The 16,814-nt window shown below is 40.2% G+C and overlaps 1 protein-coding gene across 1 annotated transcript in view; it reads left to right on the forward strand.

Moving 5' to 3' along the window:
- LOC124594191 (cytoplasmic dynein 2 heavy chain 1) overlaps positions 1–16,814 on the forward strand; it is a 786,854-nt gene that overhangs the window by 404,278 nt on the left and 365,762 nt on the right. Inside the window, exon 38 of the mRNA XM_047132551.1 lies at positions 6,985–7,232. Coding sequence (XP_046988507.1) covers positions 6,985–7,232 — 248 coding nt within the window. The remainder of the gene's footprint in view (positions 1–6,984; positions 7,233–16,814) is intronic.

The following is a 16,814-nucleotide window of genomic DNA, read 5'->3' on the forward strand; positions in this document are numbered from 1 at the left end:
AGACAAAAAGATCTTGTATAATTTGACTATGCAGTTGGCAATCAGGCTCTGTAATGACCCACAGTCACCAAGTATTTGGAAGTATCCCAAACAAATTAATGTAGAATGATAACATAACTCTAACCAAGGGGATAGCAGGGGCAAGACTAATTGGAATAATACTAAAGAAGTATAATTCATGACAGAGTCCACTTAAAAATCCCTTAATCAGACAGTTCATGGGTGTACTGCTAGTCCTTAGTGTTCAATGGGCACAATATTTTAGCGAATCGCCATCTTCAGATGTGCTGCCAAACTAAGCTCTTGAGGGCACATGGCTGACTTATATCTTTCCCACTGCAAGCTGTTCCCTGTCCACTCTGGTTGCCAGATTTTTGTGTTTGTTGAGCCTCTTACTTAATTAGACCTAGTGCTAGTTCTCAAGCCTTGCTGAGATTATAACTGCAATCTTGATTGATAAAATAGTCCCTGATGCGAATTTCGATGGCTTCTCTAAGGCTTCAGGCATGGACTGAGGAGGGAACAGCTTGCACTGGAAGGTGATACAAGTTGGCTGCCCACCATCAGGGGCTCAGTTTGTCAAGACACCTGTTGATCAGGGAAATATTGTGCCAGTTGGACACTATAGAGTGGCAGCACATCCATGGACTGTTTGATCAACTAATATGCTGGGAGAAACTGAAGGAGTTTGTCACATACCTTTATGAAGAGGAGATGTATCACATGACGAAATTCACCTGCAAGACCGAATGTGCTGTTTGCTGAGTGCTTTTACATTTCTGAAGAGATGTGCCAAGCAAGCTGTGCTGAACTTTGCTAAGGTCATGCATCACATCAATTCTGGAGCAGCCACGAGAATCAAGAAGGAGGTCAGCCTTACCTTGGTACATGAAAAGGTACAGTTCACCTGCCAAAATCTTGAGTACAACTCCCATGAATTTGTTAAACTACATTTACAACAGGCCAATCATTTTACCTGCATGGCAGCCGATTCCATCCATAGTAAGGTTACAGGTTGTCAAACATCAAAATTTTCACGCCTCGTTGACAAATAGTCATTGGAGACCCTGTGCAAGACTGTCTCAATATAACATGTGGCTGAGTGATGATGTGGTTTTGTTTCTGGAGAGGGGACTTAAATTTGCCCCTAACCCTGAGTTCACACTGGTTGTAAACATCGATATCTTAGCATAGCAGCTGATGTGTGACTACTGCCTGAAGCAGCAGAAATCGCATGTTGTGACATTCTTCATCCTCTGATGAGAACTGAGACTATGAAGTCAAACATTACCAGCAAAGAGAGGGTGGCCATTCGGAGCGGCCATTTGGAACCTGAGAGAGTGATGTGAAATTGTTATCTTACCTGCTGACAAAGGCAGTGCCATGGTTATTCTCTCTCACAAGGACAACACTGAGAAGATGCAGAGCCTGCTAAATGACAACTCCTACAGGAGGATCAGTGCTGTTCCCACCAAGAAGGTGGAGAACAAGACCAGGGCATTTCTCAAGGAGTGGGAGTGACTAGATGTGGTCATCAAGAAATTTTCACCACAAGGACCTATAGCGCCAAGACTTTATGGACTCCTCAAGATCCACAGAGATGGGCTTCCATTACACCACTTTGTCAGCAACATCAGAGGTCCTACATATTTGCTGGCAAAATACGTGACAGAGATACTCAGTCCTAGTTTCGGTAAACACTCACACCACATCTGCAATTCTGTGGATTTTATGAAATGTCTCAACAACTTCAAGCTGAAGGACTCAGATATAATGGATAGCTTTGATAACATTTCATCTTTCACCAGGGTGCCTGTATGTGAGTCCCTGGAACATATTGCTCAGAAATTTGTCATGAAGACCACTGACCTTTGCAGGCATGTCCTAACCTCCACATATTTTCTATTTAATACAGAATACTATGAGCAACCAGAGAGGATAGCAATAACCAGCCCACTCTCACCAGAGATTGCGGATTTGTGTATGGAACACTTCGAGGAAGAGGCCTGACATCAGCCAAATGGAAACCCTTTTCTTTCTGTTTTGTGGATTACATGTTCGGCATCTGGCCCCATGGAAGAGACAAACATCTTGACTTCCTTGCACATCTGAACTCCACACATCCCAAAGTGAAATTCACTATGAAGACCAAAGAAGAAGAGTGATTACCAATCATGGATGTCCTGTCAAGTGAAGAGCTGATGGCACCATGGGCCATGGTGTGTTTTGGAAGTAAACGGCCCCTGACCTGTAATTGCATGCAGATAGCTGCCACCACTCTTTACAGAGGAATGTGATACTTAAAACACTAGTAAGCAGATCTCACATCACCTCAGATGCAGAAAAAACTACATATTCAGAATGGCAGATGATCAATGCTGAGAACAAAAGCGGCACGCTCAACTAATGTACCCCCAAGAAGTTGGTGGTCGCAGAGCACTGTTTGTCAGAGAATCATGCTATGGAATATGAATGTATCAGTATTATAGCAGAGACTTCCAAGTACATAAGTATGTAGTCAGGGTCAGACTGCTGAGCAAACTGCATTACAAGCCAGTAGAAGAAAAATATCGTGTACAAATAAGGTCTGGTGTGTGTGTGTGTGTTATCTGAATGTGTATGTGTGTGAGTGAGTGAAACAGAGAGAGAGTATATTGTATTGTGTTGAATATATTGGTCCTGTTGTCTACAAAGCAGCTTATGCATGAGACATTGGACAAGTAAAGTTATAAGTATACAGCTGAAAGTCATTTCTGGGCATACTTATTTAAGGTTACATTAATATACTTTATACATTAGTATTTATATAACGCACTTCATAAATGGAGTAAAAGCATTGATCCAGTAAAAATCACTTTAGAAGTTTTCCAAAGGTAGTGAACTCAGTAATACCTTTTATGTTTTTAGGAAGTTTGTTCTAAAGCTTAACTCCCATGTGAAAAGTACAGCTGTGCTGATCTGGCTTATATGTATGTTTCTGTTTTGTCTGGTAAAGTGATCATGTATATCACAGTTCTTTTGCAGTCTGCAATTACATTTATTTTAAAGAATAATTGTATTATGTATACACATGGTAATGGAGGAATATCAGATTTCTTAAACAAATGTTTACAAGAGTCTGTAGGCTTGCACCCAGAGAAGTTTTTAATGGCTCTTTTTTGTAGTTTAAAAGTGCTAATAGCTGTTATAGAGATTCCCCAGAAAGTGACCCCATATCTAAGCTGATAATGAAAGTGTGCATGATATGCACTCATTACTGTTTTCTCACTACAGCATGATTTTAGTGAACAAAGAGGGTAACATGTTTTGCTCAGTTCTGCATTGAGATATTCAGTGTTTTTATTCCATTTTATGTTGTTCTGCAGCCAAAGTCCTAAGAATTTGTTTTCAGTACTGTTACGAACTAGTTGGTCATTGACAGAGACCAATGGGATAAACATGTCCCTGTTAGGAGCATTGTTGCATTGTTGCATTTTAGTGGAATGGTTTTTTTTTACTGTTTATTACAAGCTGAGTATTCTGTGCCCAGCTGCTAAGTTGTTTTGTGACCATGTTTACTGACTACTGTAACTGTTCATTGCTGTCGTCTTTTAGTAGAATTGTGGTGTCACCTGCAAACATGATGGTTTTATGTGCATCAACATTTAAGCTTAGATCATTTATGGACAGAAGGAACAGAAGGGGTCCCATTACTGATCCTAGGGGTACACCACATTTAATTTGTTTATAGTCAGATAAGTGTTCAGATACAGTTTTTAGGTTGATATTTGTGTGCTTGATGCACACTGTCTGCTTATGATTACTCAGGAAGGAACTGATCCAGTTGTTGGACAGACCTCGAATACCATATCTTCCAAGCTTTGATAGCCGAATTTTATGATCCACCATATCAAAAACTTTTGGCAGGTAAATAAATGCTCCTATTGATTCCTGTTTCTTGTCCATCAGGTTTAGGATGGAATTGCTGCACTTGTAGATAGTAGTTGTCACTGACCTCCTAGTTCTAAATCCATGTTGTTCATTACATAACATGTTGGTTTCGTTTAAAAATTTCAGAAGTTTGTCAGACGTAACTTTTTCTACTACTTTTGAGGTTCAGGAGGAAATTGTGATGCATCTGTAGTTATTTTCATTATTATTCTCACCTTTTTTATCTATTGGAATAACTTTCGATGTTTTCAATACATCAGGGAAAGTGCCTGCCTGAAGTGAGCAGTCACATAAATGTGTGATTATTACAATTAGGTTTGATGTACACTTCTTTAATATTGTTGCAGGTACACCATCAATGCCTGCAGAGTTGGGATTTTTTTTGTCCTTACAGTGCTTTAGCTTCTCCATCTTGTGAAACAGAACAGTACATTGATCCTCTACATGCACTTATTTTATATTAATTTGTCTGGGTGCTCTTATGTAAGATTGATTGTAACATATTATTAGCAATACTTGTGAAAAAAATTGTTAAATGTGTTGGCTACTTCTAAGGGGTTTGTTACTTTTTATTATTTTGTGATAGTGTTACATGTTTTGCAAGATTGTCTGTATTCTGCAGATTCTCTTTTAATAACACTCCACATAGCCTCTTCTGATTTATTATCTGAATTATAAATGTATTCATCATTATGCATTATTTTTGCTGCTTTTATTACTTCTCTTAATATTTTGGAGGTTTTTTTGAGTTACATTTTAAGTGAAGTAGTCTTCTCTTCTGGCATGTAACGCTTATTCCTCTTGTGATCCAGCTGTATGTTACAGTTTTCTGTAGGAATGCAATTTGAAAGAAATGGGTTAATATATCAATGAAGGTGCTGAATTTTTCATTTATATCATTCATTTTGTACACTTCTGACCATTTTGCTTTCTGTAATAAGCTGTTGAAGTAGTTTACGTTATCCTGATTACAAATTCTACATGTTGTTAATAATACTGCCTTTTACTTTTATGCTTAATATTTGAGCAAGATGGTCACTAAAACCTGCATTAAAATTTTTTAGTGAAGTGTTGTGTAAACTCTTCTTGACTATAAATTGATCTATAGCTGTTGGCAAGTTTCTCATACTTGGTTAGCAGCTTTTACTTCAGCCTTTAAATTATAGGATGTTGCAAGGTTCAAAAGGGTGTCTCCACTGTTTGGGAAGAAGTCAGTACTGAAGTTGCCACAGATTATCAACTCACTTATTTACTTTATTTAGCAATGACTCGGTTTTGTTTAAGAAAAGTTCAAAATTTCCAGATGGTGATTGGTAAATTGTAGCAATAACCAGGTTAAACTGAATAATTTTTATAGCTGCAATTTCATAATCCTTTTCAACATTTGTTCTAGTGGATTCAGGGAGGATAATACAATATACATTTTCCTTTGTGCAAATTGTGACCCTACCCTGTTTGTTGTTTTTCCTATAGTAGTAAGAAGCCAAAGTGAATTTGTTCATTTTCATATTCTGGATTAATCCTGTATTAAGCCAGTGCTCAGAAATGCATAACACAGATACCTGTAAGTCCTTCTGTTAACAGTACCTTAATTTCATTGATCTTATTACGCAGAGATTGCACATTATGGTGATAAATTTTTAGATCAGGTGTATTCACAATTTGATAATTGGGAGTCATATTTACAGCATCAGTTACCCTTAGTTTAAATTAGGATCGTCAGTAGTTCTGTATTTTCATTCTTCTTTCTTATTCGTTTTGTTTTCCTCACTGTTGTGGAAAGGATGTACAGAAAGCTGATAGATTGTTCTATTCCTTAAAAGTCTTTCTTTAATTATTTAGCTTACATGACCACAAATAAACCTTTCCCTTCATAGTTCAAATGCATTCCATGCTTCATGTACAGATTTTGATGCAGCATGCTTATATCCAGTACATCGCACTTAACGTACTGTGAACACATTTCCCTTTTTTAAAGTTTGTTTTCTGAATTTCTTTGTTTACACACAAACTACAAATTAGATTGTGCCTATGAGGCAGTGTGGGAACTACTGTGTTTCTGCATTTATTAGCTTGTAAAAAGTTCTGCAGCATTTTCACGCAACCCTCTGCTTCATTTTTTTCCACATCTTTTGATCCCATTATACAGACAATAAAGTCATTTTCCTGCATTAATTTTGTCTGAAAATTAGTGTCTACAACATTTTTACATGCAGCCCTTTGTTTCACTACAATAGTCACTGCTATGTCGCGATTTTTCTCACAGAACATATTGGATAGATTTCTGCCATGACTATCTGTTAGTAATAGTACATTGCTCTTTTTTCCCTGATGATCTGTCTTTGTTGTTGACATTTTTTGCAAAAACACTATTCATTTTCAGCTTACTGACTTTTACAAGTTCACAATCATTTGGAAATTAAATGTTTGCACTAATAGCAGGAAAAGAGTAAAACCTAAATTAATGTATTGATAATATATTTTTGTAAAGTTTACCCATTAAACAGAATAGATTTGATTTCTGCAATGCATTCAACATGACACAAGTTGACAGTAGATCTGGCATTGTCTTGGCTTTCATCTCTGTCTTTGCTGCAGTTCATATCAAATAATTCTTGAAAGTATCTTGTGTACTGAGTCATAAATTGACCTAGCGTGCCACTCTGAACAAATGTTCTGAGTGAAACAAAACAGCTGATGAACTATTACACAGACAATGAATAGTAAATCATTATGGAATCTGTGGTGGCTCAGTGTATAAACATCAAGTAATGGAAAAAGAAAAACATTATATCTACCTGATAAAAGACTAAAGCTAAGATGAAATATATTCTGACGCTTCAGCAAGGCTTTTATGTTGTAAAGATTGTTGAAATTTAACTGTGTTAAAGTTTTGAAAAATTTATTTATGAGTAATGGATCATGACTGTGAGTTGTCTGATGAATTTTGTTATTGACTGTAATTTCTTTTTCACGGCATCCCCCCCCCCCCCCCCCCCCCCCACCGCCATCCATGTTGAAAAATTACAAAGTTTTATTATCTCTCTGAAATAGGTGTTTAGCTGGTTAAAGGAATTTGCACCAGATGGCGTTAGTCCTCTAAGATGTTATTATGATGCTCATCGTGACTGTTTGGATGCCTATTCAGCTAAATGTGTTGCTTCCGACTCTGACAGTGAGACGGATTCACCATTGATTTTAACTCCTGATGTGAGGGCAACAATAGATGTTCTTGAACCGTGGTTGCAGATGGGAGATCAACATCCATTTTTATTGATTGGTCCACAGGGTTCTGGAAAGAGGTAAGAATATTATTTTTTCTCACTCCCTGTGTTGTTTCTGTGTATCAAAGTGCATAAACCAACTCTCACACTTCCATTTTGTTAAGATGCCTCTAAATTCTGTATGCTAGTACACAAAATGAAAACCAATGGCTCTGCTGCAGTGGTAACACAGTTCCTGTAAGATTGCCATAGTTAAGTGCTGTCCTGCAAATCCCATTTTACCGAGCTTGGTGTTCTAAATGTTCCAAGTTTATTCATTTATGAAACTATCTTGTTCACTAGGGACTACCTCCTGAAAACAGGCAAACTGCTACAGAACAAAAATGTGCACAACTATAGTACCAGAAGGGAATCAAAAATATCACAGAACAACCATCTATCAGAGGAGCATAATTAACATTGGTGTAATACTACACAATAAGATACCAGAGGAAATAAAAAATACTACTCATCCAATATTTAAAGCTAAACTAAAGGCATTTCAAATAAAGCACTGTTTCTATTCTGTCAGAGAATTGCTGAATAAGTTGGTTGGTTGGTTGGTTTGGGGAATGAGACCAGACAGCATGGTCATCAGTCTCATCGGATTATGGAAGGATGGGGAAGGAAGTTGGCCGTGCCCTTTAAGAGGAAACATCCCGGCATTTGCCTGTAGTGATTTAGGGAAATCACGGAAAACCTAAATCAGGATGGCCGGACGCGGGATTGAACCGTCGTCCTCCCGAAGGCGAGTCCAGTGTCTAACCACTGCGCCACCCCGCTCGGTGCTGAATAAGTAACAAAATTAATTGTAATAGGTACCTAAATTTAATTTGCCTACTATTTTGCTAATACTATGTATTATTGTTAACTTATCTTTGACCTGTCCAATATCAATTGTACAATTTGTGCTATATGATAAAACTGGACCAATAAAAAATCAATCAATCAATTAATCAAACACACACACACACACACACACACACACACACAAACACACTTCTGTCTAGCTGCATTGTGCCGACTGACCACGTAATACAGGGGCTGCAGGGGGGAGTGGGGTGAGAGATTGTGTCGAATGGGTGGGTGGAGGGAGAAACAGGTGAGAAGTATGAGGAGGGGTTGGGAAGGGTGGCTGGTGGCTCAGAGAGTGGGAGCCAGTGTGTGGGATAGGAATGCTGGAGGGAGAGGCAGCAGGAGTACAGAGCAGGAATGTGATACATGGACACAGGAAATGTTGAGTTTGTGTGGCACACAGTGACAATGCCAGTGACTGGGTGTGGATAACAGGACAGAGTAAGGCGAGACTGTTGGGTAGAGGGTTTAGTGCAGTGGGTCGGTAGATATTGAGGCCAGGAGAATTACAGGAGTGAAGGATGTGTTACAAGGGTAACTTCCATCTGTGTAGTTCAGAACAGCTGGTGCTGGGGAAAAGGATCCATAAGACACGGATTGTGAAGTAACCATTGAATTCAGCAATGTGTTCCACCACTGTGTGGTCAACTCTGTTCTTGGTCACAATTTGGCATTGTCCATACATCCAGATGGACAGCTGATTGATGGTCATGCCCACATTAAATGCCATTTGGAAACTGCAGCAGAGCTGGTATGTGACATGTCTGCTTACATGGGTGGCCCTGCCTCTGACAGGATGGGAAAAGCCTGTGACAGGACTGAAGTATGAAGCATTTGGTGTGAGTGTTGGGCAGGTCTTGACTGGGTCTTCCGCAGGGGTTTGCTGCTGTGTCAAGGGATTGGGAGTGGGCGTGACATGGGGATGGACCAGGGTTTAGTGTTGATTGAGTGGACAACAGGTTACCACTTGGAGGGGTGGGAAGGATCATGGGTAGGATGCCCCTCATTTCTGGACGTGATGATAGATAGCCATAGTCCGAGGAGGACATGGTTCAGTGTCTGCAGTCCAGGGTGATACTGGGTGACAAGGGAGACATTCCTTTTCAGCTGGTTCTTGGGAATGGCGGGAATTTCAGTGGCATGTGAGCATATGGATGGGCAGTATTAGGTTTTGGGAGGGGGGGGGGGGGTTACTGCCTGTCTGTGAGTGATATTTTGGTGTGGTAGGGGTGACAGCTGTCAGAACGTGGTGATTATTGGGCCTGGTATGGACAGAGGTATGGATGGAGCCATCAGATAGGTGGAGAGCAACATGCAGAAAAGTTTCACATGTGCCCGAGCATGACCAAGTGAAGTGGATGAAGGAGAATGTGTTGGTGTTGTGGATGAATGAGGTTAGGAGTAACCCCCTTGTCAGCCAGTATGATCCTGGACTGGAGCAACTGAAGTACCTTTGCTGCCAGGACTTTGCTAACTATCTTCATGATAGGGAATGAGAGACACCCTACCCTTCCCATCTCTTCTAAAGTGGTAATCCACTGGCCACCCAATATAAACAATGTCCTGGTCCATCCTTGTGCTAGTCTTACTGCCACTCCCTTCACACAAGGGGAAGACTCTTGTGCAAGACATACCCAATTCACCGAGCATATCATACTCCAATGCTGTCACAGGCTTATCTTATCTCATAATAGGCAGGGCCACCTGTGAAAGCAGCCATGTCATATACCAGCTCTGTTACCATTTTTACACTGTGTTTTATGTGAGCATGGCCACAAACAAGCTGTCCAACAGAATAAAGAGCCACTGTCAAACTGTGCCGAGAACAGATTTGACTACCCAGTGGCAGAGCATGCTCAAGTTCAATGGCTGCTTCACATCCCATGCCGTCTGGACCCTTTCCCAGAGCACCAGCATTTCTGAACCATGCAAATAGGAGTTATCCTTGCAACATATTCTTTGCTCCTGTAATCCTCCTGTTCTCAGTACCCACAAATCCATTGGACCCACACCTTCTACACAACAATCTCCCCTTCCTCTGTCTTGTCACTCCTTCCCAGCCCATGTTGTCGTCATTATCTGCTGCCCAAACTCACTAGCTGCTATGCCTGTGTGTTGCATTCCTGCCATGTAGACCTGCTGCCTGCCCCTCCCACATTCCTATCCTGCACACAGGCTGCTGCCTCCGAGCCACCTCACCCCAACTCTTCCTTTTGCCAAACTACAATCCCAGCATGTGTGTTCGGTCAGCCCAGTGTACCTGCAGAGGTCTCTCTCTCTCTCTCTCTCTCTCTCTCTCTCTCTCTGTTTGTGTGTTTTCTCCACTTTGTTAAAGGATGTGTCCAAAAGTAGTAAGTATTCATTATTTTTTGTTCCTGTCAATGACTCAAAGCTTTTGTTATTTGGTGACTCTTCTCTTTTACTCCTAGATTATATACAAAACTCACAATAAATGAGGGTCGCACACAGTCATGAAGTGAAATAAATGAAACTGTATGAAGCTAGTGAGCTGTAGAAGCAGATACATGAAGCTAATGGTATAATTAATCCATACATATTATAAAAATGTATGTATGTATATTCCCTATCTTCTTCTAAACCACTGGACCGATTTCAACTAAATGGGGTACATTTCACTTGCTGTATGGAAAGAGCCATTTTGGGGGCAAGAGCCACCTATCTATCAAAGGGGTGGGGGTGGGAGTGGGAGTGAAAAACTGTGTAGCCAAAGATGAGTGAATACTTATATTTATTCATCAACTAATAGGCAAAGAGAGCTCTTAGTGATGTGCAAAAAACTTTACACTTAATTTCAGACTTTTCCTTTTTTCTCACTGACAAACCTCACAAAATGACAAAAGGAAATAAGTTTATTGCTTGTTTCACTATTCATGCAGTAAAACTGCCACATGGAGCATAATTTGTTGCTTCTTTACCATTAACTGTATTGATGACGCATTTTGCAGATAATATTCACATATACCACTGAATGTACCTGAAAAATTGTATCATTGTATGACACATAGTTCAGGAGATATGACATTATAAGCACAGACATTCATGAAAAATTGTTGCATCATGTATGACTTTTAAATTTATTAGTTAAAAACACATTTTACAGACAGTATCCAAATATGCTGCTGAATATGCCTACAAAAATATATCATTATATGACACACAGTTCAGGAGATGTGATATCAAATACTGAGATGTGTGAATAAAATGTTGCATCATGCATGAAGTTTTAATTTATTACTTCTTTACTACTAACTCTGTTCAGAACACATTTTGCAGACTATACCCACATATGCTTCTCAATCCACCGAGTAAAATACAGGTGTATCAGAAAGAATTGTTCAATAAGGCACATCTATACTTCTGACACTAATAAACATGTACAATGAATTTTGATTTTTGATGAACAGGGAACTCGAAAAGTTTTTGGTCATGCCCATTCATAGGTGTTCAGCCCCCCCTTGAGATGCAGTGCATATGTCAGTGCGGCATGCAAATTGTTCCCACACTGCACCGAGCATGTCTTGAGTAACAGCTTCCACAGCTGTTATTATGCGATATCTCAGTTCATTCACTGGTGTTGGTAACAGCGGCACATAAACAATGTCTTTTATAAACCCCTGCAAGAAATAATCACATACTGTCAGCTTCGGTGACCTTGGAGGCCAGTAATGTAAGGCTGAATCATTTGATCCAGTTTGGTAATCCTTTGATTTCAAAATTCCCGTACTTCCAGATGCCAGTCTGGCAGTGCCCCATCTTGTTGGTAAATGAAGTAGTTCAAATCAGTTTTCAACTGTGGGAAAAGAAAGTTCTCAAGCATATCAAGATGTGTACCTCCTCTAACAGTGTAAAGGCAAAGAAAAATGGACCATACACCTTTTACTATGAAACTGCACAAAACACATCAAATTTTGGAGAGTCCCTCTCATGTTGTACAACTTCATGTGATTGTTTCCTACCCAATATTCTCACATTATGATGCTTCACCTTTCCATTTAAATGGAATATTGCCTTGTCAAAAAGCACTAATGCTGGAAGAAAACTGTCATCCTCTGCCTTGCCAAAAATGAAATTACAGGACTGCAAACGTTGTTGTTTGTCACCTTCACAAAGAGCTTGCAGTAGATTAATTTTGTATGGTTTCATGTGTAAACGTCAACGCAACACAAGCCTTATGGACATCAGGGGCATGTTGAGCTGTCAACTGTACAGAGAATGGATTTCTGCAGACTCCTTGTGAAATTATGGCAGATGCATTAGATGTCTCTGTCAGATGCTCAGGGATGGCCCAGCAATTTGCCTTTACGCAAACAACCTGTTCCTCATAATTGTTCATGCCATCATCTAATGCTCTGTGCTGTAGGAAGAGCCATACCATTCCAAGTACAGAAGTCAAGGTGAATAGTTATTACTGACCTGCACTCCACAAAACGTAGAACACAAAACGCTTTCTGTTTTCTCACCATCATTTTTACTAGAACTGAAGCGGGTGTACGGTGCTGCTACCTATCAGAAACCACATAAAACTTGGAGTTTGCTCTGTCCAACAGTATGTCGTTCATGAACATATCTCAAATAACATAATAATTATGGTTTTCTTAAATCAGCTGATTCTTTTTGCTATGCCCTCTATAACATTGTACTACATATAATTCAGGAGATATGATGTCATAAACACTGAAATGCATTAAAAACTGCCACATAATGCATGACATTTTAATTTATTATTTCTTTGCTACTAACTATTCACAACAAATTTGCAGACCATACCCGCATATACCCGGGATATATCTGCAAAATTATATAATTGTACAACATAGAGCTTAGGAGAGTAGATATCATAAACATTGAGCAGCATGAAAATGAAACTGCATGGCAAAATTCCTAGAGATAATGAATGATATTTGTATGAAATGCATGAAATATGTTAAATATAGTTGACATGTGTGTATGCAGACAAAGCCATGGCTAAAAGTGCATCCTAAACCCTGGGAATGATTTCAACAAAATTTGGTACACACGTTAGCTTCTATCTTGAAAGAAATACTATGCAGGTAAGAATCACCAGCATCATGTTGGGGTGGGGAAGATAATGTGGACAGAGCAGGGGGGCAGAGGATATTGACAGAGAAGGGGAAGGAGGAAATGGAGACAGATAGAAGGGGGAGGAGGTAGACAGAGGTAGGAGGAGGGGAAATGGACAGCGAGAGGGGAGAGGAGGTGATGGACAGGGAAAGGAAAAAGAAGGAAATGGACAGAGACAGCGGGACAGAGAGATGTACAGGGAGAGTAGGAAAGAGGAGGTGGACAGAGGGATGGGAGGAGGAAATGGATAGAGAAAGGAAAGGGGAGAAGGTGGACAGATAGAGGGGTGGGGAGGAGATGCACACAGGAAGGTGGAAATGAAAAATGAGAGTGAGGGGAAGAGGAGATGGACAGGGGGAGAGGGGGAGGAGATGGAAGAGAGAGGGAGAGGAGGAAATAGAGACAGAGGGGGAGGAGGAGCTGGTCAAGGAGAGGAGGGAGCTAAAATTGGAGGGGGTGAGGAGGAGATGGGCAGAGGGGGAAGGAGCAGATGGACAAGGGGGAGGAGCAGATGAACAGAGGAAGAGCAGATGAACAGAGGAAGAGCAGATGGACAGAGAGTGAGGGGTGGAGGTGATAGGCAAAGGGGGAGGGTGGAGGAAATGGACAAAGGGAGCAGAAGGAGGAGATTGGCAGAGCAGGAGGGAGGAAATGGACAAATGGAAGATTGAAGTATCCAGATTGGAGGAAGACAATATTATGAAAAGTGTAGTTACTACTCACCATATAGCAGAGATGCTGAGTTGCAAATGGGTACAACAAAAAGACTTGTCAAACAGAGCTTTCTGCCAAACAGGTCTTCATCAGAATTAGACAACATATTCACTCATACTCACACAACTGGAGTTCATATACACATGATTATAGTCTCTGGCTGCCAAGGCCAGACTGGGAGCAGCAGCATATGATGCGAGAAGCAAACTGGGTGGTGGGGTTAAGGAGGAGGCTGGGGCAGGGAGGGGTAGGGGTAGCAGGGTAGAGGTGGGAAACAGTAAAGTGCTGCTTGTGGGAGTGTACAGAGGGGTGGGGAGAGGGTAGGGCAGCTACATGCAATGTTGACGTTAGATGGATTGGGGGGTAGGGGTGCAGAAAAGAAGAGAAGTTAAAAGGCTGATGGCGCTCTGGTTGAATAGTGGGCTGTGTAGTGCTGGCATGTGAACACCTGTGTAATTCAGTAAAGTTGCTTTGGTGAAAAGGTTCCAGATGGTGCAGGCTGTGAAACAGTCACTGAAATGAAGAATGTAATGCTGGGAAATGTGCTCAGCAAGTGAGCGCTCCAGCTGTTTCTTGGACTCTGTTTGTCAGTAGCCATTAATGTGGACAGGCAGCTTGTTGGTTGTTAGGCCCATGTAGAATACAGCACAGTGGTTGGATAGATGGGCCACCCAGTTGCTGAGTACACTGCCTAACATGACACTCTTCATTTCAATAACTGCTTCACAACCTGTGCCCTCTGGAATTGTCGCACCAGCACCAATTTTTCTGAACTGCACAGGTGGAAACTCTCTCTACAATATATCCTACATTCCTGTAACCCTCTTGGCCTAGAACTTCATTAGTAATTGTCCTTTACCCACCTATCCCCTTCCCTGTTCCCATTCCACCACTACATAGCCCACTATTCCATCAATGCACCCACAGTCTTCCTACTTCTCATCTTTTCTGTTGCACTCCCCCCCTCCCTCTGTCCAACCTCCTGAGTGCAGTTAGCTGCCCTACCCACTCCCCACTTCATACTTGTATGCTCCCACAAGCTACACTTTACTGTCCCCCACCCCTACCCTGCTATCTGTCCCCCTCCCTGCCCCAGCCTCCTCCTTAACCCCACAACCCAGTTTGCTTCTGCCATCGTATGCTGCTGCTCGCAATCTGGTCTTGGCAGCCAGAGACTGTGATCATGTGTGTGAGAGGTTGCATTTGCATGAGTGTGAGTGTGAGTATGTATGTTGTCTAATTCTGAAGAAGGACTGTTTGGCAGAAAGCTTTGCTTGACGGTCTTTTTGTTGTGCCAATCTGTGACTCAGCATCTCTGCTATATGGTGAATAGCAACTATCCTTTTCATAATATTGTCAGAAAATTGGAATAAATACATACCCAACTAATTAATAATGAAAGAATATTTTACTTACTTCTGAAAATCAAAATTACACCTGGCATAAGTTGGTTGTCTCTACTGTACAATACACAAACCTCATGAAGGGTTGGACTTCAGTTTTCAACATAATACTGTGTAATATGGTTGTTGCTCCATGATACCAAGATCATTTGAAACTGGTTTTGAAGAGCATTCTGAACAGGTCTACAAATAACTTAGAGAACTAGAGAGCTAGATGTGCAGTTAACTGAACAAAAATTTTGCACATCATAACATGATCAGTTGGCGCGTAAGATTCTTCACGTGTGGCTTTCTTACAATGAGTTGCTGTTGGGGATTTCCATTGACATGTGGATGATACGTGAGTCAATTCTATATTGGATTTTTCCTGTAGACATCCTGTACGATATTATGTAGGTGTTCTGTCACTTTTTTGCACTATGATATTTTAATATGTGGTTACAAATAATGTTGATGGTTTAAAACTTATTTCTGTTCTGTGGACAAGTATGTGTGAACCAAAGACAGCTAATAATAGAAGTTCAAAAGACAAGCTTTTCTAACAGATCATTAGCTTGTTGAGGTGATTTGATAATTAGACAGATGGAAAGGTTTGATACTGTATCAGATATTTACTGTATCAGGTATTTACAAGTAATCTGATATTAATGATGAGCATGTCGGGTCTCCAGCAGGAACATAATGTCATCTCGACACAATATTTCAGCAGTCCACCTGGGTGCTATCTTCAGGTGTCAGTCATTGGAGTTTCAAGCAGTCTTATTTAATTTTGTAATGGTGTCACACGTTACAAGTATGAAGCAGACAACATCAAAATATTTGTGAAATTGCTCTATGAAAATCAGGTACTGAAATTTTCTAAGCAGTTGTTTGAGCATTTGATGTTCATGGAGTCACATCTGCTTCGTTAAATGCCAACCACCTACCATCATGATATAAATGGTATGAAGATGGTGACATTCTGACCGAAGATGGCAACCACTGTAATAAATTTTTACTGTGATCAAGACTGTTTTTAATCAATTTTTAAAGTATTTTGGCCCGACTGCTGATTTTCACCATGAGTAATGGTATCAAAAACTCTTTGTCATCTAACCTTCTTCATAAAATATAAATGTTCTCTCAAACCTTTTTGAGGCAAAATTAATTTATTATGAAGTTGCTTAGCTGGCAATCACTAAATAAAAACAGTAAACCAGTTAGAAGTAGCTTTATGTACATAGTAGTATTTTTCTTCATACACTTTTTGCACTGAATCAAAAACTAGTGTTTCAGAAAACGTTTTTTTTGTAGTCCCTGATCTGAGATGACTGCTTTACCAAAAGGTAGTAGTAACATATTATTGAGCTGATCAGTAAGGGGCAAAAATCACCATATTGATTTATGTGAACAATTAATTTTGCTCTGCTGTCTGATAATTTAGAAGTTAGAACAGAATTTCTCTAAAGATTGTCATAAATTATATAATGTGACTTCTGTCAACATAATGTAATCTACCTTGAGTCATCTTGCAAATTTGTTTTAGCTTCTAAGCTATAACACTTGA

The sequence above is a fragment of the Schistocerca americana genome, chromosome 2 (assembly GCF_021461395.2).
Source record: "Schistocerca americana isolate TAMUIC-IGC-003095 chromosome 2, iqSchAmer2.1, whole genome shotgun sequence".
NCBI lineage: Eukaryota > Metazoa > Arthropoda > Insecta > Orthoptera > Acrididae > Schistocerca > Schistocerca americana.